This window comes from Camponotus vicinus, unplaced genomic scaffold, assembly GCF_025532165.1.
Source record: "Camponotus vicinus isolate PSW18456_S1 unplaced genomic scaffold, iyCamVici1.0 SCAF_10, whole genome shotgun sequence".
NCBI lineage: Eukaryota > Metazoa > Arthropoda > Insecta > Hymenoptera > Formicidae > Camponotus > Camponotus vicinus.
The window spans coordinates 6,449,173-6,476,271 of NW_028141946.1; the positions used below are offsets into that span (position 1 = coordinate 6,449,173).

The 27,099-nt window shown below is 31.2% G+C and overlaps 1 protein-coding gene across 4 annotated transcripts in view; it reads right to left on the reverse strand.

The window, feature by feature from the left end:
- P130cas (Serine_rich_CAS and FAT-like_CAS_C domain-containing protein p130CAS) overlaps positions 1 to 27,099 on the reverse strand; it is a 184,693-nt gene that overhangs the window by 8,555 nt on the left and 149,039 nt on the right. For all 4 annotated transcript variants that reach the window (XR_014435389.1, XR_014435387.1, XR_014435388.1 and 1 more), the window contains 2 exons: positions 16,319 to 16,468; positions 12,730 to 12,879 (listed from right to left, as the gene is read on the reverse strand). Coding sequence is in view for 1 of the 4 variants with exons in the window: in XM_083080067.1 (XP_082936193.1) it covers positions 12,730 to 12,879; positions 16,319 to 16,468 (300 nt within the window). In the remaining 3 variants the exon portion in view is untranslated. The remainder of the gene's footprint in view (positions 1 to 12,729; positions 12,880 to 16,318; positions 16,469 to 27,099) is intronic.

Here is a 27,099-nt window from a genome sequence, read left to right on the forward strand (position 1 = left end):
GTGAAGTTTCTAAATACTTTCTACATTTTTAAACATTTTCTACGTTTGAATTGAAATTCTAATAAAATTATTTAATGTAAGAGAAATAGAGATTATTAATGTTCTTTAAACTTAATGGAACAATTCTTTCATGATTTGCTGAAGTAATAAGCATAACTAAATTTTATAAGTAAATTTTAATAATCTAATGTCACAAATTAGATACATAATTAGGGAGTAAACCAATGTAAGCTTGCACACGAGCGTTAAACCGTCGGGAAAGTGTAATTTCGTTGATAAAACGCGAACGTAGAATTCGTGACGGTGAATAAATATGAGAGGAAAAGGGAGAGGAATATCTCCCAGGAGAACGTAATCTCGAGAACTCATCGACCGCTGCTTTGCAATAATAGAAGCCCCGCAACCCTTGCGTTACGCTTAAGCGAGCTACGCTTTTGTCCGTACTTTTTTCCATATCTCGATATACAAACGGTAGCAGTCGAGAACTTTCTCTTTCGCAGAGCATCAGAAGTTTGCAATATTGGTTATTTCTTCACCGCAGAGAGCGAATTAATATTTATATAGCAGCCATAAATGCATATTTAAAATTTTAATTAAAGTTAAATAAAATAAAATATTTAATATATAAAAATATATATAATATATATAATATAAAACTATTTTCTAAATATTATTTATAAATACATGATTTATAAATACTTTGTATATTTTGAGAATCGCGTCAAATATATGTATAATAATTTTGTAAAAAGAAAAAAAATTATATATAATTCTGTTATTACAAAGAGAAACTATCATATGTTTTTATTATTTTTATCGAAGCATATTTTGAAAATAAATCAATCTCGTATATTTAATACAAGATTATACATCTAGCATGTATAGAGAGAAACTGTGTGGACGCAACATTGTAATATTAGAGAGATAGAAGGAACGGCGGACACGCCCTGTGCATAAAAGCAACCTCTACGATCTCGTCGTAAAGCTCGTACGACCAAGAGTAATCCGCAATTTTCCGTCGACGGCCAGTTTCGTGTTGCCGAAGTGGAACAATCGGGACTTTTACTTACTTACGGTTGAAAGTTTTCGATCGGTAAAACTTATATCGCGTATTCTCGAAAGCAGGACGAGGAAAGTTGCGCATGCAGAAATCTCGATGTGTTCTGTCCAGGGAATTGCTAGGAAGATGCGGTATGAATTTGGGTCAGTTCTTATCGTTGTAGGTAAGATGACCCACCCACCGAATAATATAGTGCCTCACATCTTCGAGCCAACCACCCCGATAAATCATTTTGACCTCATTTAATTCGCCGATCGGGCGCGCTTGCAAGAAACCCAAAGTGATTTGTTTCAATATCTTCGAAATATTTGGTTGCCAAAGAATCGAGCAAAATGAATATAATATATATTTATGGCATAAAAGTCTTTTTGCGTTTTTTTTCAGATAAGATATCGTGTTTTCTTTTATACGTCAATGTTTCTATTTATTTAATAATTGAATAAATTAATTTAAAACGAAAGAAAATTCATTTATATCTGTATAATAAAAATAAATAATGTTTTCAGAATTAAATGCACCAATTTTAACAATAAAAATTTTCATTTTCATATTTTTATTTATAAGAAACCTTAATATCAATGTCCTTCTTCAATCAATTTCTATTCATTCAATGTCATCCAATCATTCAATGTCCTATCAATCTGTAAAGTTCTTTCATTTTTCAATTAAAAATAGATGTTTTAAATTTAATGAATCTGATGAAAAATGACATGTTCAATTTTTTTAATGGCTAAATCAAAATAATACATCAGCCACACACATACATATGCACGCACGTAAATATCGTTTAAAGGAATAGCTCCTTTCAATAATTTTAATTCTTAGTGCTCTCAGAGAGCTTTGATTAAAGTTTCGAATTATCTATGGATAAAGTTTGACTTTAAAGCTTTTTCGTCAAGTTGCACGAGAGAATGGAAGATTAAAGAGTTCTAAGCTTTTTAATATTCAAAATTTTAGAATTAAGGCAGAGTTAATCTGATGAAAATCTTTTCTTCAAAAAAACAGTTCTCCTTCACTAATTGCCTGCTTTGCGAACACGGATTCCTTCTTGTGCACCCGTCGCAAGAAGGCGGCTGTTACTCAGAACTGGGAAATGTGCTAATTATGCCATAAGTCATTCTTGATTATAGCTCGCCTTCTATATGACAAAGTTGGGATTACTCTCTGCAACTTATGAGCGCTTTTGAGCGAAGATGAAACTATAGAAAGTGGTTATTTAAATTAAACAAATTAGAAAATTCATGAGAATAACGTTAAAAAATCCAGTAAGTATGTAGGCTTTTAATTTCGGATTTTTAATTAAGAAAAAAACATGTTCTATATTCTTAGCGAATCATTGTATGTATCTATAGGTATTTTTATAATCAATAAACATATAGAAAAAACTCATGAAAAATATTCTTTTAAATAAAAATATGTATCTGAAAGAATATAAGATTAATTATGTGATTTCGTATTAAAGACTGGATCGTAATTAATTACGGGTAAAATAATTAAAAATAATATTTTTCATGCTTGCGTTTGATATCTTATATTATCTTATAATATTCTTCCCCTTGTAATATATTTCCCTATTAAACTTCGCACTTTTCAAACTCTAATTAAATCAATCTTAACTCTATTAAAAGTATTGGGAATAAATAAAAATTATGATAAGACCGCAGAAATTTTTTCGATGTAAAAAATTATGAGATTGGAAATGTAATGTATCTGTGGACGAAATAATCCAGAAAATCTGTATTCATTTAAACCAATGATAATTTGATAAAGAATTAAATTTATAGAAAAAGCGCGTTTAAAAATGATTAAATTTTTGAATTTTCAATTTTAGTACATTTCACTACATTTTAATTTTGAATTAATCTGTAGAGCATATAGAATAATACGTAATCATAATATGTAGAACAGGTCGACGAAATATCGTAAAAGAAGCAGAGCGACAGCGAACACGGTTTAATTCGTGAATTAAAGCTGCACGCGAATACGCGCTATCGCGTGTTCTTTGTATTATTATGAATCGAATAGTACTATCGTAGTGGCGCGTAGTAGAGGGGATTGCAAAAGCGGGGAAGAGTGCTGGAAAGTTGAGAGCGCTCGTGCAACGCGAGGGTGCACTGGAACCAAACAGAGGGGATGGCGATGGAGTACAGTTAGAGAGTGGGGAAACAGGGGGTAACACCCTCGGTCGATACCGAGCGTCGCGGCGCTAACTGTGAAAGGCGTATTACTACTACGAGGGTATATGAGAGGAAGCCAGAGAAAGCGAACGAGAGAGCGAGAGAGCGAGAGAGTGAAACAGTGACGGATTTAAAATTTCAGAGACCCTAAATAGAAAATTTGGAATCCTTTGTTTCAGTTTAAATAATTTTTGTATTTACAAAAACAATTTTTATCATATTATAGAAAATATAACGTTTCAGGAAGTAGAAATATATAAATAAAATTATGTTTTTCTTTCGACAATTTAAAATAAGTTATGAGTCTAAAATTCAGATATATATATTAAATAAAAGATCTTATATCTTATTCATGTATCGCGCTTAAGATAATAATTTTATCGAATTAAAATCTAATAATTTTTAAAGATTTTGGCATTCAATTTAGAAAAATACAAATAATTTGATAATTTAAATGTATCAGTATTTTCATAAATAAAAATTAGAAAAAATTAATAAATACATTAATAAATTATAAAAAATAAGTTTCTATGTGCGTGTATATATATATTTAAAATATATAATTACATAATTATACATATTTGCAGATTGTACAACATATAATTAAAAAAAAGATTAATAAATTACTAAAAAAATTACTAAAGTTGATTCATTAATTTCCATATATGTATATCCGCTCCTGATAGAAGTGGAAAGAGAATGAGGGAAAGGGAGAAATAGAAGGAAAGAGAAGGAGAAAGAGAAGGTTAGGGGAGATAGAAAGACGGTTTCCATGGAAACACGGAAGGAGGCTTTCCACCTCTTACGGAAGCAGGACTTTCGGTTTGTCTCAAGCCGCGATAAGGATTTTTAAGCATGATCGAGAAAATGATTTATGCATTCGATTCTGTTAAGTGTCATTATGAAATAAAAAAAAATTTGAATATATTTTGGGTCAAATTTTTTATGCAAATTTGAAGTAATATCTAATATAAAAAAATATCAATATATCATTCACTATCTCTATGCGTAAGATAGGAAATAATGCAAATCCCTTAAAAATCACTTTATTTTTATTTCTAAGATATTTTGAATTATGCGAGATTTTTCAGAAATCTCTTGCATAAGATATGATCGCATTATATCAAATTATCCTTTTTGAAGTTGCGTGTTTCGTGCAAAAATCTATGGAATGCGCGCATAGATGCTAGCTTACATTTTACCTAAATCTATTACTGGCATTATTCGATAAATGCCACAATAAATTTTGGCAATAACCGCATTCACGTTAATGAATAAGTTCGCGTGTCAACAATCAGCCGCATAACCCGCACGTATACTTTCTGAATATAAGCGTCGGTGCAGTCATAATCACATTAAACCGTCACTTATAAAGTTGTGTGAAACTGTATAAAACTTTGAATGCATTTTCATCTGGAATTATAAAAGGAATGTAATATGCAGAGAAGAGAGAATGATTTATTTAATAAAAGCAAAGCTTTTATAAACAAATAATGTACATTTCGCAAATTTGATTTAATTTAAATTGCAGTTTGATTAAATTTTTCATCGCTTCCTACTTTTTCGTAATTTTTTTTTATTATAAAAAATCTATTATAAAAAATCTATTACGTATAATGTAACAAAACTAAATTTAAAATACGTTCAATAATTATTGATTAAGCTTTTATATCTTGATAAAAAAAGAAACGAGCAAAATGTAGGAACCGTACAACTAGTTTGTGATTCAAAGTGTCTACTATATATTCCAAGCATAGATTGAGTCACGCTGCAGGGAAAAAATGTTTCACTATGATGACACATCATGATGATGCAAAAATGCAAATTTCTAGTATGTCAAAAATGGATTATTCCTTTCTAGATTATTCAAATTTATTGTATCGTGATTAATATTGTTGTTCAATAATACAGACTCCGCGCTAAAGTATGTATGTATTAATAAAAATATCAATGATCTGATTAATCGCAAAGCACGATAAACATCCACTAAAGAGAAAGAGATTTACATGTATAAATCACGCTTTTATGATCAGGATGACGGTTTATTACGTGAGATAACATCACTTATTGTCTCTTTAATAAATGGACGGTCTTTCAACGATGAGGAAAAAGCAACTAGGCCGTCGAGGCTTCTGCTTCGATGGCCTGGAGTCACTCGAAAGCATTCTAAAGCGAGTGATTTAGGTTTGTTTCCTCGCGATGGGCGTACCGCGAAATGAAATTGGATTTCTCATTTCATCTCGCGTTATGAATTCACGGATGATGCCGCGCTATGGCCAGTCAGTTTTGAATCCAAATTACTTCTCGAGTTCGGATTGAGGCGTTCTTGTCATAAAGTGACACAAAGAAGAAGTAGAATAGAAGTAGAATAAAAACTGGATATTAATAACTAATAATTACAGAAATAAAAAAAATATCAAAAATTCTAGTTTTAACTTTCTTATTTAAAAAAATTTACATTTTAAGTAAAATTTATTTTAAATAAAAGATATTTTTTTATAAAAAAGATTCCTCTCGCTTTTTCTAAGAATTGTTGCTAATCATTGTGTGAATAATTGTAGAGGCGAGAGAGGAATCACATTAAAGTCGCCGACGACTCGGTCGGCGAAGACCCCCTAATGATTCGTGTAAATAGGCTTTTCTCGGTAAACGGAAGGTGGAATCACGCGAGGAATGACATGCAACGATCTCTCGAGCGGTCTCCGGTCACGTGTCGGCGGAAGCAAACGCGCCCCTGGGTGAGAGGGAAATTAAGATCGGGCGGCGAAATTGTGCGGCGAGCGGAAATCTGACCGTACGCAGAAGAAGGGGAAACTGTTTGCAGGTCGTCGAGAGGGGAAGCCCTTGCCTTCGGAAAGTTGGAAACGAATGGCGAAAACCACAATATACGGGTCGACACGGTGAGAGTCGATGCGTGACTTTAACGCGTTTTACCGGAAGCTATTATGAAACAAGACAAGAAACAAATCGCTTTTCTAGTAGATCTTTAAATTTAATGAGTATGGCGTTTTTCAGCAAGTGCTACAGAGGACAGTGTAACACAGTGAATCATTTCATTCTTGTTTACATTCGACAACCGACAAGGATGAAGTGATACACTGTGTCCTCTGTGTCGTTTGCTGAAAAACGCCCTATGATCACTGTGTTTCTCTTTGTGAATCTTTCGAAAAAGTATCAAAATATTTGCTTTCGTTTTCAAGAGAATAATTATTTAATATCATGAGACTTTAATGTCAGTGTGAATTGATCGATCAAATCACAATTAATCAATCTCAATATATATATATATATATATATATATATATATATATATATATGTATGTATTATTATATATCATTTAAAACAGAATTTATAAATATAAATTTATTATAAATACAATGAATCTCGATTAATTAGGACATAGAAATTAAAACGTTTTTGATACAAGTGGCTGTTCCAATTATGTGAAATTACAATATAATGTTTTTAAAATAAAATTGTAATTTTTATTTTTTAAAACTCTTGTGTCTCAAATAAATAACTCTCTACAACTCTCTACAAATATAATTAAGTTAAAATTCACTATATCAGCACTACATAAATTTTTGCTTTTTCACCCGCAAGCAATAATAATTTATCTAATAATCTTTCTAAAGAGATTTAGAAAAAAGTTAACAAGAAAGAGGAAATTAGGCGTGTCATGATGTGATAAAAAGCTGAGGCGTGACTTTGACGCGTTTTCAGCGGAGACCATTACGAAAGAAAGCAAGAAATATCGCTCTTGCAAAAGTAAGTCTTTAAATTTAACGAGTGCATGCGTTTGTGGTGTTTCTTTTCAAGAACTTTTTTCTCGAAACGTTTTAAAATTTTTCTCAGTAAGGTAAAGAGTAGTAGTTTCTTTCAAATAGAATAACCTGTCCATATGTGATCATTTTTTATAAATATTTATAAATAATTTAGGGATAAAAAGTTACAAAAATGAAGTTGAACGAGTTTGATGTCTCATAAATGCAATGAAGAGGTAGTACACTATTTTTTAGAAATATCAAATAACATACAAAGTATCCTAAGTTTTCCCAAAGGCAGGTTTTTGAGAGTTTAACGTTTGCGTATATTTGCAATATATTTCTTTCTAATTTTTTCTCTAAGATTTCTCTCTCTTTCAAATAATGAGGTTTTTGTATATATAATGTTTAACTCTTCTATCTATAGCTTCTAGATCTTCTATCTATCTATAAAACTTTTTCTAAATATTTCTTGAGGAATTTAATGATATGTATATCTTCGCGTAAAAAAATAAAATTGTATATAATTTAAATTATATGTTTTTATACTTTATATGTTTATTACTTTATATGTTTATACGTTTATATTTTAAATAATTTAAATTATATGTTTATACTTTATATGTTTATTATACGTTTATATTTTAAATAATAAATTATATGTTTCTTGCAGACGTGCCAATTAAAATAATTAATAGTGATCAAGGTTAAATTAAATTAAATGTCTTATAAATATGACAAATAGTCTTATAAAAGTTACACAAGATTCGGGATAATTAAAGTAGTCGTATACCTTATTCACACAGCGAATATTGTAAAAATAATACTGGATTACTATCCACGTTCGGGATAGGAAATTTGTCAGCGTTAAGAACGAGTAATCCCACGCGTTTGACAGTTCATTGATACCGGCAGTTAAAGACAACTCAGCCCACATTTAGACAACTCCCGTCTCAAGCGCGTTTATCTTCCTCAGTTTCTCTGTCGCGTAAAACCTGTCTGCCGTTTCGCTATCTGCCATTCCTCCTTGTCTTTCCATGCCATTTTCAGCCGGTACAGTTTGCCTACGCCGTCGCGTAGGCAATAGTGGTCGCAAGAAGCACTAGCACCCAGGGCATACAAATCATTTTGTTAGACGTGTTAGATTATCGTTATTTTTTTTAAATCAATTTTAGATATGTACATGATAAATTTACAAAATATAAGTATATTTTGCAAGAATTTATTCTTGAAAAAATAAAATTAATTTCATGTCTTTATTAATATTTATCATTTAATACAAAACAGGACAAGAATCTCGTGTAGTTTATATATTTTATGTAAAATCGTCTTTCTGAAATCTAAATACAAAAAATAAAATATATACATTTTCAAGCCCTTTAATTCTGATTTGGAAGCTACGAAACTAACTGGGTTACTTTAAAAAATCGTTATAGATTCTATTTTATTCGGTTTTTCTGAATCTGATGTATCATATCTTAATAATGTATTTGTAGCATAAGATATATTCTCAAATAATCCAATGAAATTATGACAAAAATTGTTTTTGAGATAATAAAGCGTAAGTTTTTCCTATGTATTTTTAAGCAAATTACCAGCGAATTTAATTTATCTCACATCTATGTAAACAAATTTTATCAAGCGACATACGTTATATATCGAGATATATCTCGAGATATTCTGATTATTTGATTAAAGTTACTTTATAAAAATGATCGTAAAATAGAGAGAGATAATAAAATGTCCAAATCACACTTGCAATTCGCCGCCTATGCGGAAATGCGAGCAATGCACTTGTCGTAGACTCGCACTGCATACGTTACTGACTAGCTGTTACAAATCGAGAGAGAGAAGGCGAACGTGCCACGATCTGGTTATTCTAGTTAACATCACCGGTGCACACGAAGCTCCTTTCGCCTATGTCGAGCACGCTCATGTTTCTCCTCTTGTGTCTCCGCGAATTTAAATACTTGGAACGTATCGACAAATATATAAGCGCTCAGCCGCAACATATCTCGTTTCTAAACGATTAACAACGTAATTTTCAATATAAATTGAGTATAGTAATGTAAAAAATATCCAATTATAGATTTTGCAAAAAGAAACAATATTTATTTTTATATTAAATTATGATTATTCATAAAATAAATACTATTATATTAGTTTTATTATTATTTATTTGTATAAAATATAAATTCTTGATAAAACGTATTATGCAAATTTGTCACATAGTTAAGATTTAAAATGCTTAAAAAATTTTAAAAGAAAAATCGAAAATTTGTTAAAATATAACAATATAAAAATTAACCTCGCAGAGAGTATCTATAAAACTTTCCTTATCATATTTTATTTATTATTACAGATTTTTTTATTATTATTTTTTATTACTGGATTTGAATAAAATACTTTCTTCTCACTAATTTGTATCATAATTTCGCGTAACTCAAACTGACGCAAGTGAGAGGGAAAGCATCCGGCCTCTCCCAGATCTAACACGTGAAAATGTACATCACGAGCTATTCTGGGAAGTTGAGGAGTCGGCGAAGGAAGGAAGAGAGTATGCAACCGAGGAAGAGCCTCGTGGATGAAACGCGCCCGCTCTTCTTTGACTCTAACCGCCCTAGACATTCCATCGAGATGACTCCAGGGACCTCACTTTGTGATGCGCGCGCGCGCGCGCGCAGATGTGCTTGCGCGCATACGTATTCACATCGCAAAAAAGACAACGAACAGGAGAGAATAGCGGCATCAGAGTGGACATTGTCTGGTACCGGTGGACATATAAGGATATCCGCGGACCTTCGTGCCAGAAAAGGTGGCTCCTTGTGGAGCACACAGCGGGACCGGATTCTCGTAAATCGCTCCAGGATGCGACGCGACGGTATGCTATCGATACAACGGGTATAGGAAGCATGAAGGGATCAGGAGAGTTTTGTAAAAAATGGTGATACCGATGAGACCCATGAGACATTGTCGCGTATCGTATTTTTTGGAGTGATGGAAAAATTTACATTCACGGAATTAATTTTCGATTCTCCCTCCCTCCCTCTCTCTTTTTCTTTGTATATATATATTTATATTGAAATTTTCATTTAATTCTAGATTAATTTATTCAAATTTGTGAAATTTCTATTATTCGGCCAAATTTCAATATTTTGAAGAGTTTGAAATATAATTTACTTTTTCGATGCGTCTGTTTTTTAACAATTACAGAAGATTTGATATACATTTATATAATCAATATTTTTACGCGAGATTTTATATTTTACTTGTATATTAATTTTAGGTTTTATTGTACTAATTGTTGCTTTAACTTAAATATTCATACGATATCTGGTATCTGTAACAAAAAATGTAAAAGAACAAATAAAGAGAAAAAAAATGTTGGAATATATTGTGAATCAAATCTGACAATCAAAGACAATCGTATCTGACGCGACTCACGTCACCTGCGAATGCTGATTTTCTAGTGCAATCACCCGTGTGACGTAGTAGAAAAGCTCATTCGCGTTACGTTGACCCTGCGATGGCGACGACAACAAAGTCGTATTTCTAGCAGAGATGCACATGCATGCATCACGCGTACAATGACACCGAGACGTTGCGTCCGGATGTTCGCCTGTCAAGACTGTGCAGAGCAAAAAGTCCTCGCAGATCGACCAGGAAACAAGAAGAGCTCGAGAAACTGCCAACACCGACAAGAAACCGGCCATTTTCGAAGCCCGAAATACATTGCTGCTCGCGAAAGACCAGACTAAATCTCGACACATTCAGAGATATAGTTCCAGAGAATATACGATATTAAGAAAAATTTAGTAAAATTATATATTCCACATGTATATATACGAGTTAAATAAAATTAAAATATTTAACATTTTAAATTTAAATACAAAGCTCAGAGTTAAATAGAAATACAGCTAAAAAAATTTAAATTAAAGTGGATTGAAATTTTGTTGCAAATGTAACATAACTCAATTTAAATAAATGCTTTTTTGTGGTTGAAAAATTTTAAAAATAGACAAAGTCAAATAATTTTTTAATTTTTAATTATTTTTTTAGAATTATTTGTACGTTATAGAGTAAATTATATTAAGGCGTGGAATTTATATTATTATTGATAATATTATTACATTTTTTTTTTATTATTGTCACTACTCTTTTTGTGTTTTTCAATCTAAAAACGATTAATTTCAACCAAGATAATTATTTTCATTGTGACGCCAGCAAATAAATTCGTCCTAATCGATCGCGTATATTTCATCGAATTTATGTCAGTGGCAGATATTAAACCGCGATACATAGTCAGATACGCAGCAACGGCAGTGTCGACGTCCGGAAGAGCCGAACGAACCAAGTGGCAGTCAGCTGATTTTGACAGATCCCGTGGGGGCGTAAAAGGTTGCCAACACAATAAGCCCTTGGCCGAACGCTATTGTCAATTCTGTGGCGCAGGGTCTCCCAAACCGCGAATAAATAAACCGTATAATTGTTCAAACAGAAAAATAAAAAATAATAGGAGTATTTGCGGTTTTATTAGCTGTCCAATATTCTGATTAACTACTATATTTAGATAGACTATTCAGAGAGACTATAGACAATTAACTACTATGTTCAAGAAAGACTAGACGAATTATATTTTGCTAAAAATTCAGGATGTATGTCAAGCTATAATAAAATCAATTTAAATATTATTAATAATTTACATTTTTCAGGGAGCAACCAATTTTTTATTCCCTTCACGCATTATATTCTATTAACAGAATATATATTTAAATTAAATAAAATTGTTTTTTATTTCGATACTGGTCAAAAGTTCTCAGTTATATATATAATATATATATAATATATATTAATCATTCTAACCCACATAATAAACTACTACTTAAAAAAATTTGCAATACATTGTGATATTATTAAATATAGTTAATTAAAAAAACAAATAGTTTGTATCTTCTTTATCTTAAAAAAAGAATCATAATCATTATATAAAATTAAGAAAAATAATTATTATGTAAAAATTCTTTAAAAAATGTATAAATCTTGGATATAATATATATTAAGCGTTTGAGAAACCCTGTCCGCAGTTGTTTACAAATGATCGAATAGGGAATAGGTCCTCGTACGCTTTTCAGATCACGGATATATTAATTCGAGAAGCCAGTTGTGTCACGGTAGAGCCAATAAAATGCTATTCAAATGTACGGCACGGAAGAATTATAATCGTAGAACGTATTCATGCGTTCATGCAATCCATTCGCTTCGGAATTCCTGATTGTGGGCGTAAAGAATCCGCAAATATTCGTAAACGAACGAAACGGTTATTTATCGCAATCTCATTAAGACATGCTTGATGGACATACATTATTTCCATATTAATGGTATATAAGAATCTTTTACACTCGGATTTTTTGTAATTAAACCAATTTCTAGTAATTAAGTAAACCAGTTTTGCATTTATTAGTGTATTTCCTATATATTTTGTGCATTTAAGTTATCTGTTTCAAGATCAAAATATATAAATTTGCAAGTTATTATTATTATTATTATTATTATTTTTATAAGCATTCTAGTTCGCGAAGGAGGCTAATGATTGGCAATTCGAAACGTTCAGCAAGGAAAAATTTACTTTCTTTTATGCGATTTAAGAATAGCTTCAAAATGCAGTATATATTTTTGAAAATAAAAACTCAAAATGCCATTTTTTTTAAATAATTTCTAATAACTCACCCTATTGGGCTGCACGTGCCAGCTACGTCTCTTCCCATGTCTTTGTATGCCGTCCTCGGAAATGGTTAGGTCGGCTCTGCTGCCGACCAAACAACCCCCTGTATCGTATTGGCCAACCAGAAGTCTCAATCGATTTCCTGGACAGATGCCCTAGGGCAATAAAAAATATAATGTAATAACACACACAGCTTGAGCTGCACCGTTTCGAATAAATTTTTAATCGCGTATATCCTGCAAACATGACTTAAACAAAATGAAATATATTTTTCCATCATATAATATAATACGCTTTAATGCTACAACGATAACGTTAATATTTTAGTTTTTAATTATTAATTTATTTACATTATTTATTTATAATCGCATTTCCAATATTTTTATTTACATACAATTCTTAAAATTTTAAAATATTCTATTGAAAAATTATTAAAATATTCTATTGAATGTACTTGAACAAGAGAGGCATTTAGTTGCAAGTTTTTAATGTCAAATAAAAATATTAAATTATTATCATTATATTCTATATTATACATATTTATTTGTCGATATTTTTAATTTAAAATTGACTTATTCCTTCTTTCTGAAAAAGCGCGGTAGTTTTTATACCCAATTGTATGCATCGAGAGCGACTCTTGAAAGGGAAGGGTCCAATTAGGCGTCTGTGAGTGTATTGCGAGTTTGTCTAATTCTGTGAAATCAAGACGAAAATAAACGTTACACCCTCTGCTGCAACGTGCTTTGAGAAACGAGCGTTGCCACTGCGAGATGCATGCCGCGTAACTCATTCGTTTACCCAGTACACAGTATCTCAAGAGTATTACAAAGTTGTAACTCATAAATCTCAAGAGATATGAACCTTTCGTGCACGATTTTGGTAGGATGACATTAACATTGCGAGCATGTTAACTCGAAAATCTCGAATCTATGATACCTTGGGATTTCGAATCTTCCAATAAATTTTACAATAGAAAAAGAAACAAAAAAATATACGAAAGAATCTGCAAAGCGATATGCAGATCTCAATTTTTTTAGTCTATATTTGACTTCAAAAATTAACGATTCGTAATTTTTCGCGAATTGTGCTATCCTTCTTATATTTATTCTTATATTTAAACTAGAATAACACAAATGTCAATAGACATTTGTCAATAGACAGCTGTCAATTTTAAATTGAGAATTTTAAACTGAGAATTTTAATACATAAATTAATACATATGCAAATCGAGACAACTAATTAACATCGCGGAAAAGTGGCAACAATACTTGCGAGAATCGATTTAACATGCTTTTTTTAAGAGCGGATCTGAAAGAAAACACGTAAAACTATAAAAATATTAGTAACAATACATGTTTAAGTAACGACAGCCTTTATTTCAATCCACTATATGACATCAAAGCATAAGCGCCGATGCTGATACGCGATGTCGATAGAACAATTTTGATTCTAATCAAATAATTAATTCTAATCTCTAGAGTCATGCGAATAATTTTCTCGCGAAAAGAATAAAAAAATCGACATCATACGTCATTATTTCGAAAGTTACGGAAGCATCCATCATATTACTCATAGAACACATTGCCAGTTCGGTCAATGCCTTTTCCATTAGACTATTTTGACGTCAGAAGTTCCTGGCTTTCTAATAAAGATCAGGAGACCATATCATTCAATCACCTTCCCACCCACGCGAGGTTGCCTCCACTCTCAATTACCGCACACATGTGTCCAAACAGGTCGCATATGTGTCGGCAGCAACGACGAGAAAAGTGTTTCGACAGATGAAAGTCGTTTTCAGGAAAAGCGGTTCGATACGATCAATGTTCACGAGAAGGTTACCGGAGGTCGAAGCACGCAACGCGAAAATAATCTTGCGAGACTTTAGTCTAACAAAGAAACTATAATATAATTAATCAATCAGCTCAATTAATTGTGCGATTCGATTTCAGCTCAATTTATAAATAAAAAATAAATAACTATTTTATCTTTATCATGAAATGTTATGCTCCATAAAAATGATGCGATTTTTTTGAAAGATGTTTAATAATGCAAGTTTTTATAATTTTTTTATGTAAATTTTAGTTTCATATTATTATTATATTATTTTTTAAATTTATTTTTTGTAATATGCTTTATTCTAATATCTTTCAGTTTATTATCTCTCGGGCTTTGAATTGTGCTCTTAAAGATATTTACAATACAATGTATCGTAGCAATGTAGTTGCTAGATCGAACATAACTGCAAAATGCACGGCCGTTAGTCCTATTTCCATTATAATAACATATTGCTTCGTCATATCCTTAGAATCTTAAAGTTCGGTACATCAGCCTTTATGCATTATACAGGTATGCATAAATAGTTGCGTGCACGAGAGACTTGTATATGAAAACCGTCGACAGCTTAATTACCGCTAAATATAAATTTATTTCTTGAATGAAATATATATCATAAGCAGTTGTGTAAAAAGAGAAGTCTAGAATTAAAAAGGAGTAAAATTTAGAACTCGAGGTATAATAATATAAAATATATTAAAAAAAAAAATATATATATATATATACAAAAAAATTGAACAATAATAATAGTAATAAAATTTGCAAAAAAAAATATAAAAAATTTCTATTAAAATATATGTTTATTTTCCATCCAAAGTTTAAAAAATTAAGTAGAAAAAAATTATAAGATTAAATTGAAAATTGAAAAGCAATTGTTAAAATGGCAAGAGATAATGTTATGTTGAATTTTTATTAAATTAATATAATTAATGAATGTTGAATTTATTAAATAGATTTATTTATTTTTGATGAGAATTGTCACGATTTTTTATCGTCAAAGAATTATTAATTTAAACATTATCTAGAGAAAAATCTTCTGTTATTTTTCCTTTCTAATTCAAATTGATGAATGTAAATATTAGTGATTCTTGGTAATTGACTTAATCGCGTATTCCAGTTGTACAAATCGCAGCGTGCAGTCGTGTCTGGAGAGATCATGAGGCTAAATCATCTAACGCGATCTAGTGTCCTATTTTCGCGATAATAACGTCGAAAGAGAGTTTCATTCTGGAGCCCGTCTTATTCCTTATGTATTCTAGAAACGAGCATAAATAATACGCGCACGAAAAACTGAAATAGTGAAAGCAGCCAACGCGTGTTTCGTTAATACGATAGGTAAACTCCATTAAAGAATAATAGATCGGAGAGAGCCGGTTAATGGAGACGTGCGCGAGCGGAATCAAGAAAGATCAACGAAGGAGTTTCAAGTATTACACGCTATTATGCGCTTTCACGTAACAGATGTAATTGAATTGTATTGAAATTGGAATTTAAACGATAGATTTAAAGATCAATTATAGAATCGTTCAGAAGTAAAATACGAGCTAATCCTCCACGAATAAAATTGAACTTTCAGTCTATTCAATAAATAAATTCATTTAAAGTATGTATAGAGTTATATATTTACATAATAATTTCTTACACCGTGAGTTACTCCACAAGAATCTCAAGCTCCTAAAAGTTTCTTTTATTCCAGAAAAATGTATAGATATACATGCAAATGTGACTTTTATACCATTATACTTTTCGTTAAACTCTTACCTGTCTACCTCGCAGAGCGCACAACCACCATCCCTCAAGACCAGCGGTATTTTGTTCCAGTACAGTGAGAACATCCCCTTTTCGAAACGCCAGCTCGTCGGGCGCCTCGGCAATATTGTCATAAAGTGCTCGCGCCTTCACGCATTTTTGCTGTAAGAAGAAAAAAAATTAATACAATATACACTTTTGTGCACAAGAAATACAAACAGAAAATAATAAAATATAGAATAATAAATATAGAATAGAGGATTTATATTCAAAAAGTCTTATATTGATTACAATTATAAAAGATTCATATTTTTAATATAATTAATATGATTAATTAATAATTGATAATATTATCACAGATTAATTATTGTTCATTATTATTTTTAATATGATCAGTGTTTCATTACGCGATAAGCTTCTCCAAAAGATTAATTCCCGCAAGCTTCCACCTCAACGATCGTGACAACGCGTGCAAATTTCACCTGAGAGAACATGCTGTATACGTATATATAGTTCTGACTCGGCACTTTTTGCAGCGGATGTGCGAGATATCTACTATGGACAGATGGCACGTCGTCGTATCGGTGCCGCAGAAGCAATTGGTTTCATTCGAAAAGTCAACGAGTCAGGCGGTTTCCACGCACGCGCCAATTGGGTAGCATCGCGACTCGCCCTTTGGCCAATTTAAATCCATAAAATCCTAGCACCCACCACCTCCCGCCGCAGCCTCCCTCTCGTCCATCTGTCGCGTCTATTTCGAGAGCGACGACTCAATGAATGGTCTCTCTCTCGTTGTTGTGCTTCGCCGTCGAGAGGAGATGTAACGATCACTTAAACGGGGATCCCGTCTCTCCCCGAAGTGCAGCTCCCGATACCCGCGTTTTACGAGGTAGCTCCTTCGCATCTCTCTTCTTCCTCTCAAGTGAGTTTAATTGAAGTGTGTCTCGAACGATACGTCGACCATCTCTCGGTCCTTAAGTCTTTTTCTATCTTCATAGCTAGCAAACAATGATGTCATGTACGGTATCTTCGGCGAAATTCCGGCGCCATCCGACAGAGAGTGTAATTAACGCGTTGCTACGATCATTAGAGCAGAAGCTACTGAATATAATTGCTTACGTTTCCACGAAAGCCACGTGGAAAATCGAATTTTTGCGCGACGATGATGATTTGTTTCAACGCGATAATAATTGCGTTTAAATAAGGAGATGCTCATTTTCCGAGAGAAGAAGATAAATATTCGCGGAAGAGGAAATAAAAAGCGAAAAACATATTAGAAAAATTTCAAAAGAAAAAATAATAATTTATAAAAATGAGAAGATTTAACCTTGGTTTTTTCGTTAAATGAAATAATTAAAATAGAATTTTGTCTGCTATTAGTACATCGATACTGTAATTCATTCTTAACAAAGTTCATTCTCATTCCGTTCTCGCTTCGATAATCTCAACTTGCACCAGCGCAAAACAAAAATAATTAGTCGCGAATTAACACGAAAATATGTGCAAATAAGTACATTAAATAATATAAATATAATATCAAGTTAAATTATAACTGTCTTCTCAAATAACAATAAATTTTTCGTCGCAAATCCGTTACAGCTCCGTTAATCAGATACATTATGAAATTTCATTTCGTGTACAGCATATGTATGTAATATATTCTATGACCTCTCTTCTCTCTATTTTTGAATATATAACTTTTAAATACATAACTTTTAAAACAAAACTTTGAAATCTGTCGCTTCAATCAAGCGCAACAAACTTTCGTACTCCTGCATATCATCAGACAATGCATAGTATTTCATTTGCATTGCAAAACATAATTTTGCATGTTGGATACGTAATCTAGCAAGCATATGAAATATATAAAGAATCCTCCATCAGAATCGTAATTACAGAATTCCCTCACAAGTTTGTAAGGATATTCGAGAAGTTCACAACTAATATTTTTTGATAAAATAACATATTTTTGCATTTAGAAATACATACTGATGGTAAAATATATTTAAGAATTTAAATATAAGAAAAAATTTATAAAAATGAATTTTTTTAAAACAAATTAATGTCATTTTAAGGAATAATTTTTAATGTGGACCAATATTTTTTAAAACGATAATTATATATTATATAATCACATATGTCTTCGAGAGAGAGAGATTCTTACTGGAATAAATCTACACTATCCATGTATCTATTTGTACAGATAAAACTTATCTCTCTATCTATTTGTATTGACATTTCAAGTTCACTATGTATGTGGACCAAATACATAAATTCTATTTTTAGAATGATCAGGTTGTATGTTATGAATACAAGTCCATGAAGAATGCAGTTCGCTACCATAAAAGGACACTCGTCTGCTCCGAACCTTAGCCAGACGCACAGGTACATGCACTTACCATGACCCTTTCATTGACAATTTAGCCTAGTAAATAGTTGATCGAACCGATCAAAGATTGAGATAAATTTTGTCGATTAACATTTTTTATTTATTAAGGTATTGTAAGCGAAGTATCAAATAAAATATATTCTATTTAAACAAATATTTAAAAATTTAAAAATACTTTCTCTTTTTTCAATGAATATTTAAATTTTAATAAATTTAATAAATTTTAATAAATTAAGATTTTAAAGAAGATTTAAGATTTTATATTATTCAATTAAGCAAATATGTGATATTTTATCTAATATTCTATTATAAAAATATTTTTTTTTTAGAATATATTTCATCTAATATAATTTTATTTTAAATTCTCGTGCATAAAGTCTAGATTTTGATAAAATTTGGCAAAAAAGTTAACTAAATATTACATTTTCTTATATATATATATAATGTATCTGGAATAATAAATTATGTTTTCAAATATCTAAATTTTCAAATACCTAAATTTGATATTGCAGAAAATACTATTCGAGAAATAGTAATTTTTTGGTGACTGCAGATATACAAGTATTTTTATATAACATAAATTATTATAAGTAATTTATTTTCTTTATGTTTAGTAGTATATTTTTCTCAAATAATTTATATTATTTTTATTTTTATATAGTTCTAGCTTTATAATTATTTTACATTTTCATCTCAATGTAATGTAAAATAGGGGAAAGCAGTGTTAATATTATAATTGAATTTTAAATTTACCGATACTACATATTTAAAATTCGATTTTGACAGTAGCAATGTAGGTCGACATCAAAAGCAACTTTAATAACTACGTTCTAACCCCGATCGAAAAAGAGTGGTCTATGCACAGTAGGCTGTATTTACGTAGCCTTTCTATTGTTCGGGATAAAAAAGGGCATCCGCAGGCATCTGCGTTTGTTATTTTTAGGGTGAAAAAAGCACCGAAGGGTGAGGTCAAATAGCAATCCTCATGTTTACATGTAACCCAGTTAGTTTCAAATGCAACGCAGAAAATGCAATTAATTGTTTTCGTTACGCATTTTTTTTCTTGGATCTCTCTCATCCAACCGGTTAAGACTTGGGACTTAAAAGTGATCATTCAATGATTCATGTACGAGTAATTCGATTCATCAAACCGTTTTACGGAGAGAGAGATGCTGCGTCAGTTCCTTTGCATAATCTCATCGATAAAGATAATCACATCTATTCTAGATGAGAGGAACTGAGTTGTGATAGAAATGAAATTAAATCGATTTACAATCTTGTGAACACACACACACAACTACGTGCTATAGTTACTTCTAAGAGAACTTGAAATTTTCTATTTAAGAATAATGATTTAGAATGTATATCTATACTTTATTTTCCGGAATAATGCATATAAGAGTAAAAATATGTAAATGATTCAAAGAAATACAATTAATATCAATTTAATAATGATCTTTTAAAATAATTAAATTAATTTTTAAAAATATATATTTAATATAAAAGCGATTATTCACATCGCATATTTTTGGTTGAAAATATGTGCTTTTCTATTTGTTTGAAATAATTATTCGAAAAATGTAAAGAATATTACAGACGGAAATACACCAGCTCAATTCGACACATTGAACTTTTCGATACTGTTTTTAATGATAGTCTATTTTCAAATTTAAATACAAGGGGTGTATATTTACCAGCCTCCATCCCTCTGGCACACGGATGCGATCCAAACACGTGCGTTGTAGATAAGTAGCCTTATACAAATATCGCGTTCAACGAAGTATGTATATACGTGTATTTCACAGAGGGGTAAAACCGCTTTGTAGACACGTGCCATTTTAGAAGGAAGTGAAGTATCGTTACGGTTACATGGTTCTCGTTTTTACTGTCGGCATTAGCGTTCGCCGACAAAGAATTAATGTTTCTTGACTACACAAAAATATACTGTTCCTTTTAACGTCTTTACAAATTTAACATCTTTACTTAACGTCTTTAAATTAACATCTTGTAATAAAATGTCTAACTATTTAACTAGTTTAAATGTTTAACTATTCCAACGAATAAAAATACATATATTAATAATTGTTGAAAAAAAATATATTAATAATTTTTAAAAATATCTACGGGATAATATATTTTGGGAATCACGCATTTAAAATATCATCGTTTTTTGAAAAAGGCCAATCTCTTTAAATTTCTGATATAATGTTCGCTATAATATTCTGCATATTAAACTTGGAAGATAAATAAATCTGTGCTAGAATTAAAATCATTACTCCCCCGCGTCCTATATAACATTCTTCGAAAGGTCTCTGAAACTTTTGCATCAGAGTGTCCGTAAAGTCTGTAATCCAATTACAAGTAGGCTTATAAGCGATGGCACGTACTATATGAAGGGTCTATAAGTGTACACTCGCGTGTAATGTCGGGGTTTAACGTTTCGCCGAAGCGCGCGACGAGCGAATAATACGATTTACTTAATCATGTGTAAATGAAGCACAGGGAGGAAGCACACCTCTGTGTCAATTCCGATTTTTCAAGCTCAAATGACATTATGAGCGCACACAAATGGATTTTCCATTTTCCATTGGATCAAAATTCGAAAAAATAAAAAGTTATAATTCAGTTTCGCAGGACTTCGCTTATCATCTCGATATGTCAAAATCAGCTGATCCAAATAAACATGTTTTCGGCAAAATTTCGAAACATTATACGCTTATGCTTATCGACTAAAAGAACTATGGGAATTGTTTATTATTCGTTCACATGCACACCATAATTTTCGATATCGTGCCGACCGTTTTACTGAATTCATTAATCATAACACCGAACGAAACTGATAGTAAAATCTTGGAGCACGAAAGTTCAAACGGAGATAATTAAAAAAAGCAGTAGCTATGAAATCTCTGAATGCTATCGAAATCTTATCTATCTGTAGGGGAGATCCATTACTGTCGAGTCTACAGCAAAAAGCTCTTCGGTCGAAATATTACAAGTAAGTAATAAGCGTGCAATCCATGCGTGAATGAAGAACGACCGGGTCGCGTTAGTAGATCTAACGGAAAATGAAAGGCCTGCACGTCGGGCGGTCGTGTTAAAACGAGTCGGTCTTTCTCTTAGGGTTCGCGCGCCGACGGAAACGATTGATTAATGAGGAACGTGCGTGCGCGATGCGACACACAATTACGCCGCTACGCCAGACGTACCAACCGCCCACGCACGCATGATCGTCTCGATGGACGTGCGTGCAAGAGCGACGCGTCGCGTGTGAAAATAGCAGCTTACGCACAGTCGCCATTCGCGTCATTGCAAGTTTAGCGTGAACCAAACGTCAAATTTGCCAAAAAGTTTCTTACAATTTATTTTTGAATTTTTAAAAAGTAATATCAAGTAAGGAATTAGTTAGATGATTCGTAATGAAAGGGATGTTGCTAATTCCGGATACATCCTGGGATATATGTGCAACAAGGATTGTGTATCCAAGAATATATGTGTAACAAGGATTAAATCATTCTAATAAGGGGGGCACGGATTTTTTTAGCGATACAATCTTGATATCATCGGTCTTGAATTAGCTCGTATTCATGCCCGTCTCAGCATCGTGATAATAAGGATCTCGGAATAATTCAAGCGGATAAAGAGACATCCTGTCGAACGACACGGCACCTTCTGCTCACGACAGGAGGTAGGCTTCGTGATTATACCCGGCGGCGTGAAAGAGGGTGGACGACGGCACGCATTATCCCCGGAAATTTCGGCGCAGAACTGGACGGAATACATTTGCATAATTCAATTCCCGTAGAGGACGGACACGACGGAAGCTCGAATTGATCTTATCCTACGTCGAAAACATGCTCCCCTTTCCTCGCTTTTGTTAGTCGCTTCGCTTATTTAACTTGTCAAAAAACTGACACCCGATAAACCGGCGAACGTGTAACAAATGTATATAGTTCACTGATATAGTTATCTTTGCTATTTTAATTATATAAAATCCATGGCTCAACTATAATTATAATTATAACCGGGGAAACCGCTAATCAAAGATTTGTACACCGATACTTAGCCATTGTAATATATAATATATAATTTCCATTAATAATATGCTATAATACAATGAAATTACTAATATGAGGTTATTGTATTTCCCCCCCCCCCCCAATCAGTATAATTGTAGATAAGTAAATAGATTCATAGTGATATGTGAGCATATCTAATTATTTGCTATTAATTATTATCTAATATTAAAATATCTGGATCTTATAAAACAATCATAATAAAGAAATTCGCAATAAATTATTTTTTGTAAATCATATGTATTGCTTTAATATTTTAAATATATAAAGACATGACTTTATGTTACATTAAATATATTTGATAATAAAATTGTTAAAATATCTCATAGTAATTATTATATTTCCGAAATGACTATAATATAATTAATGTCATAGAAATTATACATATATTATAATTATATATATTTTTTTATAAAAATGTTTATATATTTTTCTGTATAAGATAACAATAAATTTTTACAATTATTATGAATAATGTATAATAAATGCGAATCAGCGCGAGAATATAGGCGAAACGGTCACGCGATGATTTGATGAAAGCAATAAAATAAAATAAGTCCAATAGGACAAACTGATTGCTTGATTAGCGGACGAATTGCCAGCGAACAATCTCAGCAAGCGACTCGTTGCTAACTCTTCGTTCAATACTACACAAATACTATATGCAAGCATTACACATAACATGCTTTTTAACTCTAATAGCAAATAAATAAACTATTGAAACAATATTGCTCGTCATATGAGTGAAGTCAATCTTCTACGATACAAAATCTTCAGAGAATGGGAAAAATAAATTATGTATTATATTGCATATTCTTTAGAGAATAAAGAAACTATTATATTTACTATATTTATAATTTAAAAATGATAAAGAGAAATGTTATGATATCATGTCTGTTAATTAAATATATCGACAAGGTAAAGAGAAAGAAAAAAGTGACATACGAGTACATTCTCTCTCTTTGCGTATTTTAGCACTTAGGGATCAGTGCTTTTTTTCAAATTGTGTCGCTGTCGTCACGTCCAGGTGGATACACGCTGATTGTGTAAGTAATCCGAGAATGCAATGCGACTATAAAAATACCAGGTAAGGGGAGATAAAGGGAGCGTTCCAAATAGCTCACATTTCTCCTCGTACACGAATTCTTTTGAAATAGGTTGGTTAAAGCAGCAAAAAAATAATTTTTAATGATAAAATTTTATTGTGTGATTTATGTGAATGAAACTTTTGGTACATAAACATTTTCGAACTTATTAAATTCAATGCAATATTTAATCCAGAATCTTGCGTTTGAAAATTATAATCTCAAAATTTCATTAGATTAATTGAATTAAAATTTAAACAATTTAAATAGAATGCAAAAATAAATAATAATGGAAGCTTTAGTTTACGTCTAATTTCTTTGCGACAAAATTTTTATTTAGGATTATTATTGAAAAAAAATTTCTAAATTCTCGTCAAGAAAAATTCAATACCAGATTGAATTGCTCGAGAAATGTGAACGGAAGAACATGGCAAAGGAAACTCGGGGAACACATAAGTTCTGGAATTAAGAGGTAGGTGCTGTGAATTATCTCGTGCAAGATAAGGAAATCGCGAGGTGCCAACAGGCACCGATATCTGATCTTTTCGTGCTGTAATATTTATCTAAACTAACTTACGTGAGAGAGCAAGAGAGAGAAAAGGAGAAAAAAAGAGAGAGAGAGAGAGACAAAGACTTCTTTATAAGAAGGGGCAAGCTGGAAAAATAACAGCTTTATAAAATCATTCTTTTGCGATGTCATGCAAACAGACTTGCTTCTACGCATAATTAGTAACAAACTTAAACTACAAAGATATGTGAAGCTTTTATATTTTTAATGTATGCAATGTGCTGCGTAAATACAGAATATATTGAATAAAAGAGATGTCTAAAACTATCTCGAATTTGAATTTATAATACATATACATTACATTTGTTATAAAAGATTTTATATGTTAGTATTTATTAGTATTTATTAATATTGTTATAAAACACGTTATTTTTATAAAAATGTTTATATGCACATTTTTTGATGCAATAAACAGAATATATTTTAGGATCTATAATTTTGATAGATCTGAAAAACTGATTCTTAGTTGTTTCATATATATATATATATATATATATATATATATAAGAAAAAATGGAATATTAAAAACTAATATATATTCTTTAAATGAAGTTACAATGAATTTATGAAACTAGCCTATCAAAATTCTTCAATAGTCTTCAATAAATTCATAAAAAGCGATTAACACATATTATTTAGAGAAATATCGAATTATTTGGAAACAGTCATTTTATGTCATAAAATAGAGGCATGCTTTTAATTAATGATTTAATTAATAATTAATTAGTTATGACTCATGAAAAACTTGAGACGGGCAGAATTGTTTACGATTTAAGCAATTAACGTCAAACGATGATACTAACTTTTTATGACTCATGTTTTAGGCGGAAATCCGCCAGCCGGAAGTGGCAATTAATTTCGTCTCAAAACTTCAGCTTCGCTTTTCCTTTCTCTTTGGAGAGAAGATCCTGTTTCATACCGTTTACACTGCATTCTTGACATTCTTGGTGACTTATCAGCAATACAGTCAACCTTACCAGCGCAGCTTAATCAACATACGTGATCATAATTATGTACTATAATGTTATTGAAAATATTTCTCTTCTAAATATTTTAATATTAATAAATAATTTAATATATATATATATATATATATATATATATATATATAATATCGTTAAATAAAACACGATCTACAAATTATATTATTTTCCTTTCAAAAAGAAAATCTGTTAAAATATTTAATACTTTATATAGAGAATGTAATATAATTATAACACATATCTCCTCATATATTTTATGCAATTATATAAAAAAAAAATACGTAGAAAAGTACATTGATTCGATGAAATCGTATCGACCATATCTAATAACACTTATAATATAAATTCTCTGCATAAATATCTTTATTGTTATAATCATGTTCATTAGCTTTGTAAATTTTTATAGACGTAAATTTTTCAGATCATATGTTACAAGATAAATACAACTTGTCAAGTATTATCAGCTCCTCGCGTAATCCGCTAAATTATTATAAACTCTTCAAACTCTCAAGACAGATTTTACAGCTTAGAGATTCGCTTGGAAATGCAATTACTAGCTCGTATAAAGTTTGAAGATGTAGTCGACACCTTCGGACCACTTTTCGTCAATAATGAAAGAGCGAATCAAATTCCATTAATAAATGCAGTCAAGATATTTAACAAGATTATCATATTATCGATACAGCATAGATGACAGCGTCACGCATAAATTATCGTGCAATCTAAATTTATAACATAGAGGAAAGCAAGGATATTTTCGCTTCCTCTCCTACGATCCTGAGTAACTTTGTGTGATTTCTTGATTACGAAAAGCTCGTAATCATCGAGACGATGAAGTTCAAAATCATCATCAGTATATCAGTTGACATTTAAATTAATCTTTCCTAACTTATCGATAAATACATGGATATTAATTGGTATTTTACTTTCAAGTATATAGATTTTTCAATAAAATATTGTGACGTATTTTTCCTTAAAAAAAAATCTTTTTGTTTCCTCTTTAACGATAATTTCACGTCAATTGGATTGTTCTAATGTGTAATGTTAAAAATGAGAAATTTTCGGTCTATAATATCTTCCTCGCTATAGAAAATTTTTACAGAAAAGATATCGAGTTTGAATTAGACAAAAAAGCTAAAGAGAATGTTAAAAAATATATTATTTTATTATAATATTTATATATCATTATAAAATATAATATTCTACACATATTATATTTTCACGATATAGCGCATAAGAACTGAGATATAAAATTGTGTATTTTGATCAATTATAACACGAGATACATGAATAAAGCAAAAAATTCCTTCATTATCTGAAGTTAAAATCTTTTGAAATAACTGGTTATAATTGTTTTCAAAAGAAAAATTAACATAAAACAACGAAGCTTCCCAGATCCTGAGGCAAACTGTTAAGAATCACGCCACGTGGGCGTTGAACGTGATTAGATGCCCTAGCCTGTAATTCGTTCGACGGCCACTGATACCTCATAAATATGCATAGGTGCACCTCATATGCGCATCTTGCGTGGTAGAGGAAGAAAATCGACCGAAAACGTGAAGGTCTTCAGGACGAATGGATAATCAGAAGCCCTTTCGCTTTATCCGCGCCCGCTTGTTCTCTCCGCTCGTGGGGTAATAAAAGGCCGAGATCCTGAAGTGTCCCTGTTCGTGCTCGCTTTTTAAACGAGGATGC